Genomic DNA, 17,682 nt, shown 5'->3' on the forward strand with positions numbered 1-17,682 from the left:
AGACCCACAGCCCAACTATAACATTTACTATGGCCTGAATCCCGAATTCCTCACTCAGGCAAGTTTCCCATTGAAGTTAATGGATTTTTTTTTGCTTGAAAAGGAGCTGAGTAAAACCTGAACACTAAGGATTTGGTCCCCTGCTTATCTGCCTGGAGCACTGCTGCAGTTCCAGAAGAAGGGAAAAAATTAATTAAATTCCTCCAAAATACCAATCCCTTAAAACTTAAGGGGTAAAAAAGGGCATTGTTTTTGTGCATAAAACATACAGAGAATCTCATCAAAAGAAGAGTAATTCCCAGGGAAAGGATTTGTAAAATGTCGAAAGAGAACATCTCAGAATAAATGAAGTACTTATTGCTGAGAAATGAGTTCAGATATATCTCAGCAAACTCTAAAGCTCTGAATTTACTGCATCATTCATGCCTTCTCCAGTAAGTTTCTTATCTCTCGTTTGGTATCACAACAAGGGATTCTGCATACTCTGTATGAAATACAACAAGACTGTGATTTTTGCAGTAATAAACTCTACACATGCATGACAAATCCAAGCATGCAAAATGTTTAACATCCCAGTTCACAGATACTTTGGGGACAAAATCCGATTATGAGTTATATGCCACAATAAATAGGGCTCAACGTTTCATAAAGCAATTTATAGTTCATAAAAATGACAAAATGTACCTGTCAGATAGAACGCGGAGAGCAGATCTCTGTGCTGCCTGCTGGAAGAAAGGGCAGAGATGTTTATTTTATATTCTGACTTGAAAATTACGAGCACAATCAACACTTTAAAAAATGCGTTACACACATTTTTGTCACATGTCCAAAATGTTAAAGTACGAGCAAAGTAGCAGAGAGTCTATAGTCAAATGGACATTCCAGTCTAGGAAATGTAAGAACACTTTGTTTAAAATGCCAAAACTCAGAAGATTGTCAAAGCACCACACGGTATTTGAGGTTTGAACTACTCTATTTAGACAATTTTTTTCTGTTGGTCCCTGAAAACTTGCCAGGGCTCGGTTTTCTGCTTTCCCCTCTCCCCGCTTCCACACTCCCACTCCTTCTCCTTTACCATTAGTCTCCTCCCATTCTTCCACAGAAACAAACATCACATATTTGGTTCCTTTGCGATGAATTATAAATTCTGCAAAGCTTGCCAGAGCTGCTGCAGACTTTTCATGAACATTGCCATGTTAATCTGCTGACAATGTTTGCCTGCACAGTACAGGATTGACCTTTTGCTGGTTTGCTCTTCAGTTTTTTGCCTAGTACAACTCTTTGGATGGGGTGGGGAAACATGGTTCTTGTTCTTGTGTTAACCACCAGGTCTGGGAATAGAAATCGTAGCCTCTCAAGTTTAACAGGACTCCCAAGCCTATCCCTGAGCTAGTTTGCCACTTTACTATTATTATTTTTCCCCCTCCTTCAATCACTTCAAGTGGTGTTGATTCATGGCTTTGGCACAGTAACCAGCTGCTAAGCAAAGATGAAATTCATAATATTTTGAAAATCTGCCTTCTGAAAATCCATTCCACTTGGCCATGCCCAGAGTGTCCTATCCCCAGCTGCACCTGTCCAGGCTGTGCCTCACATGGCACAGAAGGGACACAGAGCTAAGCAGTACAGAGAGTCAAGGGGCAAGGAAATGAAAGTTTATTTTCTCATGCAGTTACCAGTAAATATATTTTGAGATTACTTTTCCTGGCTTATCAGCCTGCTGGGGGCTGCATCCCCATTTTCAAACAAGTTGGATGACTTACAGGTGTGCTGCTCAGCACCAGAGAGTATGGACATAACCCTTCTGGCTTGGCAAAAATTGCTAAGAAAAACTTGAGAAAACTTGATTTGTGGCTGCAGTTACATGGTATTTCACAGAAAGGTGTGAAAAGATGCCATGAATGGATCGCTGAAGATCTGACAGGAGTGGGAAGAGTTTCCACTTGATTCTGGAAGCAGGATTTCTGCTCTTTGGACTTTCTGGAATAACTTGTTCCTGCTGGGTTTCTGGGGAGATGTAGTTTGATGTGTACCACCCACAAGATTGTCAGAAGACACAGTGGCATGGCTCACAGGAGGGTTTTTCCTCAGCGTTGACTTTCTGCAGTGGGCAGAGAACCTGTGGAAAAGGCTTGGAAGGTCCCAGCAGCTCAATGGGAGTTTTCCCATGGCATGAACATATTTTTTTTTAGTGTTAGGAAAATAATATGGCAAGTCTGGTATTTTTCACTGTTTCCAGTAGGTCATCCTATTTCCATGCCCTTTGGATACAAAACTATCCTTACCACTGGGTACAGGCTTTAGAAAGTGCAGCTGCTCTCCAGTTCTGTGGGCTGGCATCATTTTCCCTCTCTCCTCTGCAAGGGGCTTGGTAGGACAATGTAATCCCACACACTCTTGCAAGTTCAAGTTCAGAGGATACTCAAAACTTTGGTTTAAGAATGACTTATAGCATAAACTCTTTTTAGCACCCAGGGCCAATACAAGTCTGCTTCCATGCCTAATCACTCCCAGTAGCAGGAGGCTATGACCATTTTGAGTTTCAAGCTGCCCAGCTTCGATGCTGAGACCTGTGCTGTGTTCCATCTTTGCAAAACTCAGGAGCTTCTTTCACTATCTAAGCTATTTTCCAAGGCCCAGCTGTGTAGACACCATTCAGGTCACCTCTTCTTTTCCTCCCATCAGCCAGGGCCAGTCTCTCTGTCTCATGCAGCCACTAAGTGGCTGTGCTGCTTGAGACACTTCTCATATTTCCCACCCTTGGCTCAGGCCACCACTCTCTCTCTCTTGTTTTTTTTTTTTTTTTTTTCCTCCCTGATTTCTCCTATGTTATTCCTAACCTAGATCTCTTTTCTGAGCTGCTTCCCCAGGGAGAGGATGTCACATCACAGGTGCATTGAGAATCAGAACGGCACTAGGGGGTAGTGGAGACCTTTGCTGCTGCCATAAAATCACGTTCACCTGTAAGGTCACTGCCACCTGACATTGCTTCTACTCCCTGCTGGAGCTGCAGAGCACTCCTGGAGAAGGGTGCATGGTGGCTGTGGTAGCCAGAAGGCATTGAAGGGGACGGGTTGCTCTGCAGCCACAGGCCTCATGGATATTGATCAGACTGCAAGAAAGCAAACTTTGATGATGCTAAAAGCCCCTAATATGGCATGTGTGGTTCATATCACTGTTATAGTCTCCTAAAATCCCTAATTTTGAGAGGAAAAAGTGCTGGATAATTTCTCTTCCAAGCTTGAGGAGAGCTGCCCTCGGGAGGGAAGAGGAGAGGTCCCTTTTCTTGACCCATTTTTTGTACTGAGTCAGGAGCCACTGGTGGAACTGCAGCCTCAAGTGCCAGTCTTCAGTTTCCATCTTGATGCATCCAGTTGCTGAAAGCTTTGAAAAGGTGATCCCTTCTGGACAAGAAAGTGGGTTCAGAAGACAGGCAGGGACACAGAACTAAATGTACAAGTGCATTTCAGTGAGATCATTCTACTTTTTCAATTACCTTCTCATTTCAAGTCCTTTAATAAACATCCCTCCTCACTGAGGGGCAATGCAGATTTCATGGGGCACCTCAGTCTTTGCCTAGTGGTCACACATTTTCTAAATGAGACTATTGATTTCTTTCTTACACAGTTGGAAATACAACTGTGTTGGAATGCATATTTGTGTGACCCCCTGAGTTGGTAATGGCCCCATTTCTAAATGATGGGGGAATAAGATCCAGTCACAAGTTTATTCTTCCTCCCTGGAGAAACAGATCTATTGCCTGCAATGAAAGGCAGTTAGCAACTATCCAGCAATTTTAATTCTAGCCTATATTGCTCCCCTCTCCTGGAGAAAGTGAGCTGTTGTAATTAAAGGTAGTTAGCAGTTCCCTAGCAAGTATAAATACTTGCAGCCACTAATTACAGTCTGCTCTCCTGTTCCCCTCCTTGGGCTGCTCAGTTTAGGGGGAAATATCTGCCCTCACGTCTTGCTAGCAGTTTGTGATCCCATTCAAACTCATTCAGGAATCCCCATGGAGAGTTATGACCCATAGTTCGAGGAACTCACAGCTATAGAAACAGTTTTTTGTGATTTATTATGTTTCTAATATGCTGGAATTATCTATCTTACAATGTAAGCAAAGGGGTGGTACATAGTATCATATAATGCCTGCATGACTATTTTTTAATAGCTACATTTTGATTGTGCTATTTAATTTGCATTTTATTTTACATCGTTAACAACTTTACTGAGGCCAACTCATCATCCATCAAGAAAGCTGAGAATATGTTCTACAGTCTTTATTATTCCTGGAAGTAAGTTACTATGCTGGTTATAGAAATTGGGGACAAGAAATAATTTTGATATTGCTCACAAAATTTAAATATCTTCAAGACTTAGCACTAAAAAGTGCTTTATGGTAAGCTTAATATACTCTTGATAAGTGGTAGAATGTGTTCACTAGCAATGAACATAATCCTGAATTTTCAGTTCTTGGAATCAGTGGGGTTACTAAATGGAGGAAGGTTCTTTTCAATATGAACATGGATACTGGAGGCCAGCTCACCACACAGTAACTTAAATGCTGAGTAGGAGACAGAGAAGGGAAAAAAAACCAATCGCTCAGGTGTCTCAGGTACTTGAGCTAGAGAAACCAGCCACAGTAAATGAGTATGAATTATTCTATTTCACTACATCAAGAATTGCAAATTACCAGACAGTGGCTAGTTAGACTTCTTTGATCCCCGGCTGAGTTGGTTCAGATACATTTAGAACAGAGTTTTATTGATCTGCCCACAGTCTATTAATCATTCATGGAAGATTCTAGCTGTGCCCCAAGACTACTGGGACAAAACAAGTTTTCAGCCAGCAGTAATCATGGTTGGGTTCTCAATCTCCAGAGATTTCATCTCCTTTCTCCATCCTTTATTTGCAATGAGCCAGAGCTTGGGAACGTATTCAGGTTTCAGTGTGTGTTAAATGAGCTACCAAAATTAGCTTGAAGTGTGACAAGTTGCAATCTGTTGTTGAAGGGAAATCAGAGAGGAAATTAAATACTTTTATTGTAATTGGGACTGAGCAGTGAGCTAGCTCATTGTAATTGGGACTGAGCAGTGAGCAGAACGGGTTGAATACAGCTATTGAGATGGAGATACAGGAGTGTTAAGAGTGCTCCCCAGAAATCCTTCTTTTTAAAATTTGTTGCAAAAGGATTGCTTCATAAACTGCTGGGCTCACAGGCATTTTTGGATAAGAAACAAATGAAAACTACTGAAGTATGTTCTGCTGGGCTTGGAAGACTGTCTTGGAGGCGCTGCGGGCTGACTGTAGATGCATTTTCCTATACCTCACCCACAGCAACCTTTGGCATATAAAAGCCAATAAATTGGCTGTTGGCAGATTCAGGCATTTTGCTTTCCATCTTGCCTGTCCTGTGAATGAGCTGCTGTTTTTGTGAGAGAGCTCAGTTATGGTGATTGTACGGAGTCACACGAGCTACACCAGAGCCTTCCCTGAGATGGCACAGGTGTACATGTGGTAAGAATTTGAACCCTTTCTTTGGTGACAGTGAAGCAGTACATGCTGCCTGTGCACAGTAAATTGCACAGCTTCCAGATCATCTTGTTTGTCTTCCTTGGTGGTAGGTGCTGCCCTGGAACTGTGCAGTGAACCATTTATGCTCTAAGTCAGGAGCTCTCATATTAGCAACCACCCAGAGTGCTGGATGTCACCCTGTATTGGACTGTAGCTAATGAGCTGTAGACACACTTTTTCCAAGCCAGGGTTAAGGAAAGATGTCATTACTATATACTGCCATTTGGGAACCAAACCAGGAAAAACACTTTTATATCTGTCTTCTTTCACATTTCACTCTTCACACGTCTTCCATGTTGATTCTGTTTTCATTTCCGAAGGTTTTGTTTGTTTTTAGCTTAAATGCAGTTTCTTCTCAAGCTAGTGAAGCCAGGAAGAAATTTTTGTGAAGGGCACAACCTGACTGCATACTGCAATTTGGGTGAAGGGGCTTCACAGAGTGTTTTTTTTTCTGCTTTAAACCTGGGTGCTGTTGTGGACCCAGAGCAAAACTTCTGGATAATTCTCTTATTGTGAGCCCACCTCAGTCCAACCACATGCAGAGTTTTCCACCTTCCATGTTGAGTTCATAAACACCTTGTTGTGCTGGAAGTTAGACCTGTGTCTGTGAGACAGAGCTGCCCTGCAGCCTCCCAGATCCTCTCCCTGCACAGGTGTTTATTTATGGACTGTGATCAATCCAGCCAGCAGCCCTGCCCTAGACAAGCTCAGTTCCTCATGTGGATATTTTCACTCCAAGGCATGTTCTCCCAATGTGTTAAACATCTTTCTCCCATGGCTTGAAACCCTCTCCAGTTTTCCGTGTTCTCTTGAGTGTCAAGTCTTATCTTCTTTCTGCCAGGGTCAAAATTAAATGAGTGGTATTTCTTGTTCGGACTCAGATGTTTATTAGTTCTTATCTATATTACAGTCTCACAAATCGTGAGTTCTACAGCACTTCAGGTTAACAGACTAAAAATGAAGCCCTATCTCTCTCTCTACAAGGCGTTTTAAGGGTAAACTGCCCAATTATGAAAGGCCACCTAAATTATTTTTACTTTTAACCCAATAAGCAACCACCCATGGACAATTTTACCCAATCACACAATATCACCTAGACCCATGAAGAAGAAGGTGAAGAAGAAGGACTAGCCTCTGCCCTAAAACCTCCATCTTAATTAATATATATTACTACATTCTAAAACCTTAAACTCTAAGTTTTCCACCATGTGATACTGCACACTTCTATTCAAACTGCACACCCATAATCCCAGTTCAATCATTCAATTTTGGAAGCCTTCTCCACGGCCTCAGGTCAAATGCAGTGTTCTCCTGGGGGTCAGTGCCTGTCAGCAAGTCTGAAATTCTCAGCGACCAGGGCTCCAACACTTGAGGAGTGCAGAGCTGCTCATCAGGGCTGAAAACAGAGGGAATGGAAACCTCTCACACCCACAGATTTGCCCTGATTAAATGCCCATGAGTATCTTGTGGCCACAAGAAGTTGCCTGGGGATATCAGGTCAGGCAATTTATCCTAAGTGATTCCCAACATGCCTTCTCTCACTGCATTATTCTGTACTCCTCACTGTTCCTAGGGGCTTTGTTTGAGGATTGATTTCCAGTGTGGATTTCTGAGGGATTGAAAATCACTTGTAAACTGCAGCTTGAGTGTTTCTCTGTAAATTTGCAATATAAATGTATGAATGTGATTTTCACTGTCTAGTTCATATTTATTTAAGATTTACAGACTGTAAGACTTAAAAAGGTCTCCCTTTCTTCCCATTTTGGAGTTGGTTATCATCTGAGCCACATCTTTTAAGAATCTGTAAAACTCCTTCTGGATTTCATGATTTCTCTGAGGTCTTTCAACACCTCAGTATTAATTTTTCACCCTGGAGTTTTATTATTATATTCTTGGCATACATTGTTCCTTCTCCTCTGCTTTGCCCATTAATCCCTATTAATCTTCAGGGGCAACACAGCCTAGTGACTTGAACATGGTACCTGGCAGTGAAAGAGCCAAGAGCTAATCCTGACTTTGCAGCTGACTTGCTGTGTGGCTTCAAACAAGCCACATCTCAGTCACAGCCTCCCTGTCAGTTCTACAGAGATAATAATTCTTGCTTAGTTCTACCTAAATACCTCTCAGGGGCATTGTATTAAGCAGTTAATACTTGTAAAGTGATTTGGATCTCCAAATTGCTGTATAATCAGCATGGGTATTAACCATACAGAGAATTTTATAGATCTGTAAATGCTGAGTCTTCTGTCCTGCATCTGCTCAGATTTTTCCTGCAGTCTGGCCCCAAAAACTATGCAAGGTTTCAATACAGATGAGCTAACTTTAATCGTTTGCAGTGGAGATGAGCACAGGAAAAATCCTTGTTATTCTACATAAATAAAATGCTTAATTTCCAATGCCACTGTTAGGAAGGTCTCAGTCATTGCAAACAAAACAGCAGTCATTTTGGAAAACCTCTGTCTTCACATAAGTAGTCTCCTTATCCAGGAAAAAGTAACTTGGTTGCACTTAGGCTATTGCAGACAAGAATTGTCAGTGTTGTGCCACAGGCTTTAAAAGATTTATTGGGAAGTCTGAAAGCTCAGGAATTAAAGTAGTTTTTTTTTTTTTGAGAAGTCCATATGTGTGAAAATAGGGGAAAAACAAGCCTAAATTCCCCAAATAGTGGTAACACTTCCCAGGGATGTGCTATGTCAATCAACTGTGATGCATTTGCTACTACCCAAGTATCTGCTGGGATTGTGCAAGAAAATAAAAAAGAAGACAGGGGTAACACCCTAGGCTGATTGAAACGTGGTTAAACTCTCACTGACTTCAGAGGAGTTTTCATCCTAGGTACAGGAGAAATTGTAGTAATGGTTCCTCAGTCTCTTTTTCTTAAACACTAGTTTTGATCGATTGGCTTCTGAATCTTTTTACTTATTTCTCATCATGTTCTAATATAGCTTCTACTCACTTTATAATGTCCTTCTCTCACCAATTTATTTTCTTCATTAATTTTTTCCCCTTTTGTGTTCCTTTTGTTTTCTGACATGCCCTCAGCTGCCTCTCTCTATTTCTGTTGTGTTCCACCTCTGTTCCACATCTCCTTCACACAGATCCTCATGCTGACATCACCCCTGCCCAAGCTCAGTGGCCAAGGGAAGAGAAGTGAGCTTGACTTTCAGCCTTGCAGGGAGCCACAGGCAGCTCCTAGAGAGGCTGTGAGGCTGTGTTTGTGTGCAAGTGTGTGTGTGTGCACATGTGTGAGAGAGGCACAAGCAGGTGCTTCTCCTCTTACAGCTTTTCATAGCTGTGATGTTACAAACAGCACTGATTCTTTGTGGTTATTAATTCTTTGCTGGTTATTTAACCATTCTCTTGCAGGCATGCTGGAATGTATTTGCCTGAAGGCAAACAGAGCCCAGTGGCCAGGCTTGAGCAGGACCCAGACTCAGGCACAGTGTCTGGCCTCAGCAAGAGCTCTCTGCAGCAGGAGGAAAAGTGCACAGACTGGAAGGCTTATGAGAGACAGGGACAAGAAAAATCCAGCCTGGAAATGTTGGATCTAATCCTTCTTTATGCCTCAAGTTAGCCAACACTGCTGAATTGATTGCAGTAGGATACATTCCCACGCCAGTCAAAACAGATGTTCATACAGTAATTCTACTTCACAAGGGGAAAAAAGTTCTAATGAAATATTTCAAGAAGATGGGGTTAAGAATGTTACGTCAGATACAGAATTAGTCTTGGAAAAAAGTGATATGAGTGGAGAAGGGCAGGCTTTTGAGATTTACCAAGCTAAAACTTAGCTTGGTCACAGCATACACATGAAGAAACAAGGAAGATGCCCTTACACATTGAATTTAATTTCCTGTCTATTTTTGAGTTTTGCTACTGAGGAGCATGCAGATCAAAGTGCCATGTTCAAATGTCCCGAATTTTGTGCATGTACAAGATCCAAGCAGATCTCTAACTTTTTCCACTGTCATGTATGGTTGTGGCATTCAAATTTAGAACTTGATCCTGCCTGCCAGCCACAGAATCTGATTTTGTAAGATAGGCAGTGATGTGAGCCAAGTTTGGCAGGACAAGACCGAGCTCTTATTTTGTTTCATCTGACAGTTTCAGTGAGGCAATCTCTGTCTTCTTGTCATGCCTTGTGGAAGTGCAAATTTAGATGTCATGGGGATTTTAAAATCAGAGCTGGCAAACCACAAAAAAACCCTTGGCTCAGCTGCCTTAAATCTTACTCTGGATTCTAGTTAAGTTGGATACCAAAAGAATTGCTCCTCTAATACACAGGAAATAATGGACTTACCCAAGTTAAGTAAGGCTGTTACAGTGCCTATTCCTCCAGTCTAAAAACACACATAATAGTGACAGGGGGCTGAACAGAGCACTTGGATTAAGTTAAAAAAACACCTGAGGTTCCAGCCATTCCTTTACCCAAAACTTAATTTTTCCACTTTTGCTTATCTCTGATTTTGTGCGGTTTTGGTTGCAGACAGACTTGCATGTAGCCAGACTTCATGAAATAAATTTTCTGTGCTCAGTGGAGTGAGAAACTTCTCATCAGAAAGATATTTTCCTCCAAGTTTATCAAGGCTTTTTTTGGTTGTTGTTGCTGTTGAGAGAAATTCATTTGCAGAAATGATGCAGGCTCTGTGCTTTTTCTCCAGACCTGAGCATTCTCATCTCCTTTTTCTCTCATTTTCCTTTCTGATCAAGCATCAAGTACTGCACTGATGAAGAGGTGAATAAAAGGGAGCACAACACTAAAATGACATAATGTGGTGAAAATATTTGGATATGGCATATGTGAACACAATTAGCACTGTCTAAAAATGGTTCTAATAATGAACAGGGCTAAGCAGTGTTGTGTTGCAACTTCCCTTATAAAACTCTTCTCTCTAAATGTTCCTGCTCTGCTGCTCTGCTCAGTTAATGCTCGACTTTGGAAAGTGCTCTCCTAACAGGTCTTAAAGAAAGAAAGCTGTGCTCCTTTATCAATTAGTTTCAGAATTCATTACAGATGGCCTCAAATTAGCTGAAAAATGACATTTCATATGTAGAAGTATAGTTTATAAAGACTCTACTAAAACTTATTTCTTCTGGAAGAAGGCAGATGTGTAACTGTTCATTTCAGGATGATTTTCCTCTTCTTGTTGATTGTCACACCATACACAGAAGCGAAAGGGAAAAGTCCCACATCAGTTGCCATCAAGCACATAGATGGACTTTTGTCCTGTTGCAGCATTGTGACAGATTTGGCTTGTCCTAAATGCCTGTGCTGCAGACAGCCCCACCAGAAAGACGCATTTCCAGCAATGTGCCCTGGTAACCCCCAACGCATACACGATGGGAACAAAATGTAGGCATGTGTGTTCCCACGGGAGCTACAAGTGTAACCTGAATCAGCATCAGTTTTATGGCTTGACCATGATCAGGGTGATGCTGAAGCATGGACAAGTCCCCCAGGGCCAGCAGCCCACCCTGACTGTCCCTAGGCTGCCGTGGGTGGGAGGCAACCCCAAGATGCCCGGGAAGGCACCGGGCTGAGTGGACTTCCATCACCCTATGGGGTCGGGTGGCGAGCCAGATCAGACTGACAAGACTTTTATTTTACTGTGCTAAAGCTGTGAACGTTCTGAGACTGGTCTTCCCCTGAGGTCTCCTGTGAAATGACAAGGCTTTCTGTTTGTCTTGGCTTGCCTGTGGAGGGGCTGGTTTCGCTTACACCACTCACACCCTGCAGGGCCAGTCTGTCCTTGTCCTCTCTTGAGGAGGGTGGCCGCTTGCAGGCAAATGCTGCCTGATCTCTTCCTTCAGTGCAGGACATGAGCAAAATTAAGGAACCTGAGAGGATTGATTGCTGCCTCCCTGTGCACTCTGCAAGGGGGGAATCTTAAGCCCCTGCAGTTACCTGCTGCCACAGGAGAGTAGTCATACTATTTTTTCTTTGAAAAGAAAAACTTGTGTCTTCCCTTTCGAGATCAGCCGGGGCTAGAGTGCAGAGCCATGTCCCTGGGAGTGTGTTCTGATTGCTTCTTCAACTTCTGTTTATACAATTTTAGAAAATTTTGGCAGGAATCAAGAGCACATACCAGGGTGTTGGCTTTTATGAATCTCGTGGGATGTGAAAGTCAAGCTGACTCGATGAACTTTGGTTACATATTCCAGACAAGCACAATGACTCTATTTATTCAGACTTGGCAGCCAGAATGCAGATTGACTCTGTGGGTAATAAATTTTCACAGCCACAAAACTTCAGCGGCAACCAACCTGATCCTGTGCAAAAAAAATTGCATATGAGGAAGCAGACTTGGGTTGCAAAAATATGTTAGATTATTATTCCATGTATGCATACCAGTCAGTTAATTTATTTGGCTCTTGATTGACATGAATTGCACAAATGATGCCAGGGATCTTTCTCCCCTTAAAGGAATTATTTTCTATTACAAAATGTTCATGTTGTAAAAGGACAAGTGAGGGGGGGAAAAGAGAATTGTTCCTATTACAATTGACAATCTCCTTTTAATATTTCACCCAAGACTGATTTAAGTTATCCAGTGACCTCTACGGAGAAGAGCAGGGTATTATAATGGGGACTGTTTCATGTGCTATGCCACACTTCAAAGAACCAAAAGGCAATAACCACTACAATTCAGTACTCTGAACAATCTTAAGTACAATTTTGACATCTTCATGCTACAAAGCTTCAGATGCTTTCTGAGAGAGATGATGATGAAATTATTACTCTATGTGTTATAAATCAGTATGAATTGGCTCTTTAACTTGCAGATTTATGTTAACTACCTTGGTATCTGCTAATTGCATGCTCTTCAGATATTGATTGAGGATTAAAAAGTATATTTTCTTCAATCTGTGTGGTGTAAAATATGCCAACAGGAAATTTTCTGTCTGCATATTAGATCCTATGATCACTGCCTGTAAAATTGAAACGATCAGTTTAAATGGATAAACTATGCTCATTAAAGAGGAAAAATACATTTATGTAATTAAAATTACAAGACTAATATGTGTGGATAATATAATTACCGTGGGCCCGCACGCACTCAGCTCAAACCCAGCCTCTTTGGCTTCTCCTGGGTCTGTGAATCTCACTGCCTTAATTGCTGCTGTTGAGGGAAGGGTTGGGAATGCTTTGCCCACTGCAGTCAGAAAGCTTTTAATCATGCCTCTGTCTTGTATTTGGGCTCCCTCATCCATGGCTCACGTTCCTTGGTTGGTCACAGCACTCCAAACACCAGCCCTGGGAGCACAGAAGCACCTGTCCTCCTTTGCACCACTTCAGAAACTTCCCATTCGCTGCTTGGAAATTTCAGACATAAACTCAAAATCTCCTCCAAAGTTTTCAATGTTTTTCCCCTAAACTTTCCCATTTGGAAATCAGCAAAATTAAAAGCTTCCCAGCCTGTGTACAGCTCACCTTCAGTTTTGTGAGAAACTGGACTATTTGAGTGAGTCTGATTGCTCAAAGGTTTATTTATTACATGAGGAATATCTAGGAATCTCTCATGTACTGCTCCTATCCATTCATCTCTGATTTTTTTCTTTCCTGTTCCCGAGCTCAGGAGATAGAAGATTAAAGAGCCTCTGAGTTAGAAAGCAAAAGGAAACGAGTTCTTCTGACATTTCAACACAGGTCCATCTGATCAGTTATTGGAAGAGAGAGTCTGTCTTACTCTTTTTTGTGTCTATTTCCTGCAAGGTGGATGGAAAGGTAGTATTTTGTTTTTTCCAGCAGTTATATTTATTTAGGGTTGTTCATTAAACAAATCTGCAGGTCTCAGCTAAGGCTCTACAAAGCATTTCATACAGCACAAGCCAGCCTGTGCCCCTGGGAGATTTTTGTCCTTAGAGTCAAGTTAGGAAAAAAATGTGACTAGGAAAGGGGACCAAATAACTCAGTAATTTCCAAAGGTTGTTCATGCTAGGGCCTGTGATGATTAGAAGTGAGTCATGGGATCTCAGCCCTGCTCTTTGCCGCGTGGGTGGTGAGCTCTGTCCTGGCTCTGCAGAGCTTGCTGGAGCACCGAGCTGAAAGACCCTGCCTGTATCAGCTGCATCTTGGAGCCCTGGTGACTGAGCAGAGACCTGGCATAGCACACAAGCACACAGAAGATGTTAATAATTGCAAGGCATAGTGCTAGACCAGAGGTCTGTGTGTGCCTGCCCGATCAGCAGGAGTTTTCCACGATCCCTTCTCTGCCTAAACCTACTCATGTTCTTTATACACGATAAACACTTTCACATGTCCTTTTCCGCTTGCTATGAAGCAAACCAGAATTTTTCTCTCTGGCTCTCCCAGCCTGTTTCACTCTCACATCCATCACTCAGGATCCTGTCTGCCTGCCTGAAGGACATCTCTCCTGACCAGCAACTCGTACCTCCCCTATCACCCAGCCCCTGGCTGCTACATCATGGCACCTTGGTCTGCTTTTGTTACTCTTCAGACACCCCTTGTATCCCTCACTTTACTTTGTCCTATGCTGTCTGTGAGCTGTATTTTAAACTATCTAGACAAGCAGGAAGAGTAATTAAATGTGAAGTGTTTCAGGATGAAATATGTTAAACAAAAAGAAATTGTATAAATATGTAAATAATGGAACCTATATGCTGAATCTTCTTAACACCAAGAAGCTTTGCTCAAAGTAGATGAAACAATGGTTTAGTATAAAAATTATAAAGTTTTTATTTAGTTGTTTGCAATATACTGTAAAATAGAGGCATCTAACAACAAGAGTTAAAGAAAATCCTAGAAGAACTTAATGTCTATGCTATGAACCTAGAATTACTTGTCTAATTTCCTGAATTTCAAAAGTCTAGATATCCATCCAGCCTACCCATCTAGCTACTCCAGTTACTCATGACTGAAATAATCACATTTGAAGCTCACATGGTTTAACCCCAGCCAGCAGCAGTACCATGCAGCTACTTGCTCACTCCCTGTGCCCCAGTGGGATAGGGAGGAGAGGCAGGAAAAAACAAAAGTTTGTGAGTTCATATAAGAACAGTTGAACAGTTGAAATAATAATAATAATAGTAATAATAATAATAATAAGAATAATAGTAATAATAGTTGTGATTCAAAATGCAATTGCCCAGCACCCACTGGCTGATGCACAGCACATTCCCAAGCAGTGATTGGTGCCTCCAAACCAACTCCCCCCAGTTTATGTACTGAAAATGATGTTCTGTGGAAAGGAAATCCCTTTGGCCAGTTTGGGGCAGCTGTCCTGGCCATGGGCCCTGCCAGCTTTTGGTCACCTGCTCGCTGGCAGAGCAGGAGATACTGAGAAATCCTTGACTCAGGGTAAGCTCAGCAACAACTGAGACATCAGTGAGTTATCAACGCTGTTCTCACACTGAATCAAACCACAGCATTGAACCAGCTACTAGAGAGAAAATTGACTCTATCCCAGCCAAAAGTATGACAGAAAACCACATTATATCTGTGAGATGCAACCAGGAACAGTACTGCCCTCATACACTCTGGTGAAGGCATGGGTTGTGCATTTTAGGGAAAGAAGGAAGGGAAGGGGATCTTGGCCTCTCATTCCTAACCAAATCATCCACAACAGGATACTGAGGAGAGAACACAGCATAGCACTTCTTGGCAACGGGGCACTCAGCTGGCCCTGGGAAAGTCAAGCTCCAGCCCTATTCTACTGAGTCCTTAATTATTTAGACAAAACACAGCAATATTTTGAGGAAAAACTGGGAGACATCTCCTACAACCAACAAAACCCAGCTCCCCTGACACATGGAAAACATTGGATGGTGTATCTACTGTATCTGCTGCCAGTCAGGTAGTTCAGGGTGTTTAAAACACAAACATAATCACTGTGTTAAGAGTGAATCAAATGCACAGCCAAGGCTTTTTTCAGATCTCTTTAGCTTTCCTAGCAAGCATGGGCCATGCAGTCACTACCAAAAATGCTAAGAGGAGAGGCCAGGGCTGGGGGGATGCCGGAGGCAGGTAAGAGATAAGCAGCCCAGCAGCTAATCCCCAGGGCCAGCTCATGATTGCAAAGTTGGCCTGAACCCTTAATACAGAATTCCTGTTTCTCCCCTCCTTGGCCACTCTTTAAAACAAAACAAATTCAAATCAGAAGGAAGCTGATAGAAAAACCTTCTGGGTCGCATCAAGGTAATAAATCAAGAGCACTACAGCCTGTTCCCCACCAATCCAGCAGTTAGCACACGCAGGCTGGCTCTGAGCAGCAACATCTGTTACTCCAGTTACAGTACTGCCATGTATTTTGATAACCTTTATGTATGTTTAGAAAAAGCATTAGCAAAATATTTGCAGTAGCTCAGTCTCGACATGAAACATGCTTCAAGTGACACGTTACTTGTCTGGTTCTTACCTGGTCATTCTCCTCTTCATCACTGCTTAACTTGAGGTCATCTTCTAGCATTCTGGAAAGCAAGCAGAATAAATTATAACTTAACAAAATGCTTTAGATTGGGTATTTTCTCAGAACTACTGTAAATATTTAATAATGTAAATAGAAAGAAAATATATTTTATCCCAGTAATTTTGTAACTGTGACACTCGTATCTTATCCAGTTGCTATCAGCTAACTTTTAAATTAATTTCCTACTATTGCTGCCTATAAGAAAATTTTTATTAGATTAATAATGGATTTTACAAAGATTCTTGTTATTACAATCACTGACTAACAATTTTTATATGCTAAAAATAATATTTTTGATGCTGACAGGTCAGTAGTCTCTGTGAGAGGAAATATTTTGTCAATTTGGCATTGAGCTTGCAAAACAGAAGTAGATATTTACACTGGCAATACTGCAGCACAAAATAAGGTTGAATGATGTTTCCCAAAGGCCACTTTTTGCATGTTTGATGTAAAATTGACATTGACTGAAACAATAAAAACTAAAATATATTGTCTCAGTGCACAAGAGTATCCACAAGATTTCACTGTTATATAAATATAGAAATAATGCATCTTTTCTAATCAGGATTTCATCCTTCCTTCCCATATGCTTTCCTCAACTTGCTTAAACTGGTTCACAAAGAAGAGAAATCTGGTTTTACCTCCATGAATTTTTTTTTTTACAATTAAATAACCAGTAGTTAAAGGAGTTGAAGATTTCCCCCGGTGCTTGAAAAGTCTTAGAGAATAGAACCTATTTTTAAAAAGTGCCTCGGTAATAATAGTAATAATTCAGAAAGTTGCTAATTTTTCTTGCACTCTGGGAAAAAAAGAATCTGTAATTTCATCTCGGCTCCAGAAGAAAGCTCTGTGAGCAATTCAAACACATCCTGTGACGTGGGTGGTCCCCGGAGTGTAAGTATTGCAAGAAGACATATGTAGTAATTTCAAACCACCTCCTCGTACTTGTGCCTAGATCTTCCAAGAGCGTGCCTGAAAAGCATGACTCTTACATGGGCTACATGGTGTGCTGTGCCTTAAAAGAGCACAGAGCCTCACCACACTCTCCTCAGCTCCTCGCTGTTCGTACAGTCCCTGCCTGTTGCTGTTGTCACAGCTGCTTCCCAATTTCCCCATGGCACCTTTCAGGGAACGTAGGTGTATGAGAACAGGACTAGGGGTCAGAGCAGAAATTCTTGGTAGTTCATCTCTTAGAGATTCTCCTCTTGCTTTTTTCTCACATTTTCTTCTACTTGTGCCAACATTTCTCCTCTGTAAAATCAATGTATCAAGCTCAGCAAAATCTCTTGGCAATGCAGACACCTCAAATATACAGCACTCTCATCGAGTTGGAGGGACTTGACAATCTCCCATCAGGACTTGCCTATGTTTTATCTCAAAGTATGCCCACTGTCAGGTAAAAGCTCTCTCTGCCATATCCCAAATCAGCAAAACCTTTGATGGCCATATCAATGCAGGCACTGACCTAGCTAACAAGCCCTGTTGAGAAGTGGGCAAACAGGACACGTATGATGGCACAGGATACAACTCCTAGGAGCTAAACCATGAGAGAGAGGCAAAACTTCCTGTAAACACCACAAGATCCATACTGGCCTTGGATCCCCTCACTTGCAGGGATCCAAATTGCTCATTGTTTTAATTAGATATGTTTAGGTCATCCCTGAAAAAACAGTGCATGAAA

The 17,682-nt window shown here is 41.7% G+C and overlaps 1 protein-coding gene across 1 annotated transcript in view; it reads right to left on the bottom strand.

The window, feature by feature from the left end:
* The window catches only part of AFF3 (AF4/FMR2 family member 3), a 319,326-nt gene that overhangs the window by 74,663 nt on the left and 226,981 nt on the right, over positions 1-17,682 (bottom strand). The window contains exons 8-9 of the mRNA XM_033052493.1: positions 15,951-16,002; positions 685-725 (exon numbers count right to left, since the gene is read on the bottom strand). Coding sequence (XP_032908384.1) covers positions 685-725; positions 15,951-16,002 — 93 coding nt within the window. The remainder of the gene's footprint in view (positions 1-684; positions 726-15,950; positions 16,003-17,682) is intronic.

This window comes from Catharus ustulatus, chromosome 2 (genome assembly GCF_009819885.2).
Source record: "Catharus ustulatus isolate bCatUst1 chromosome 2, bCatUst1.pri.v2, whole genome shotgun sequence".
NCBI classification, from domain to species: Eukaryota; Metazoa; Chordata; class Aves; order Passeriformes; family Turdidae; genus Catharus; species Catharus ustulatus.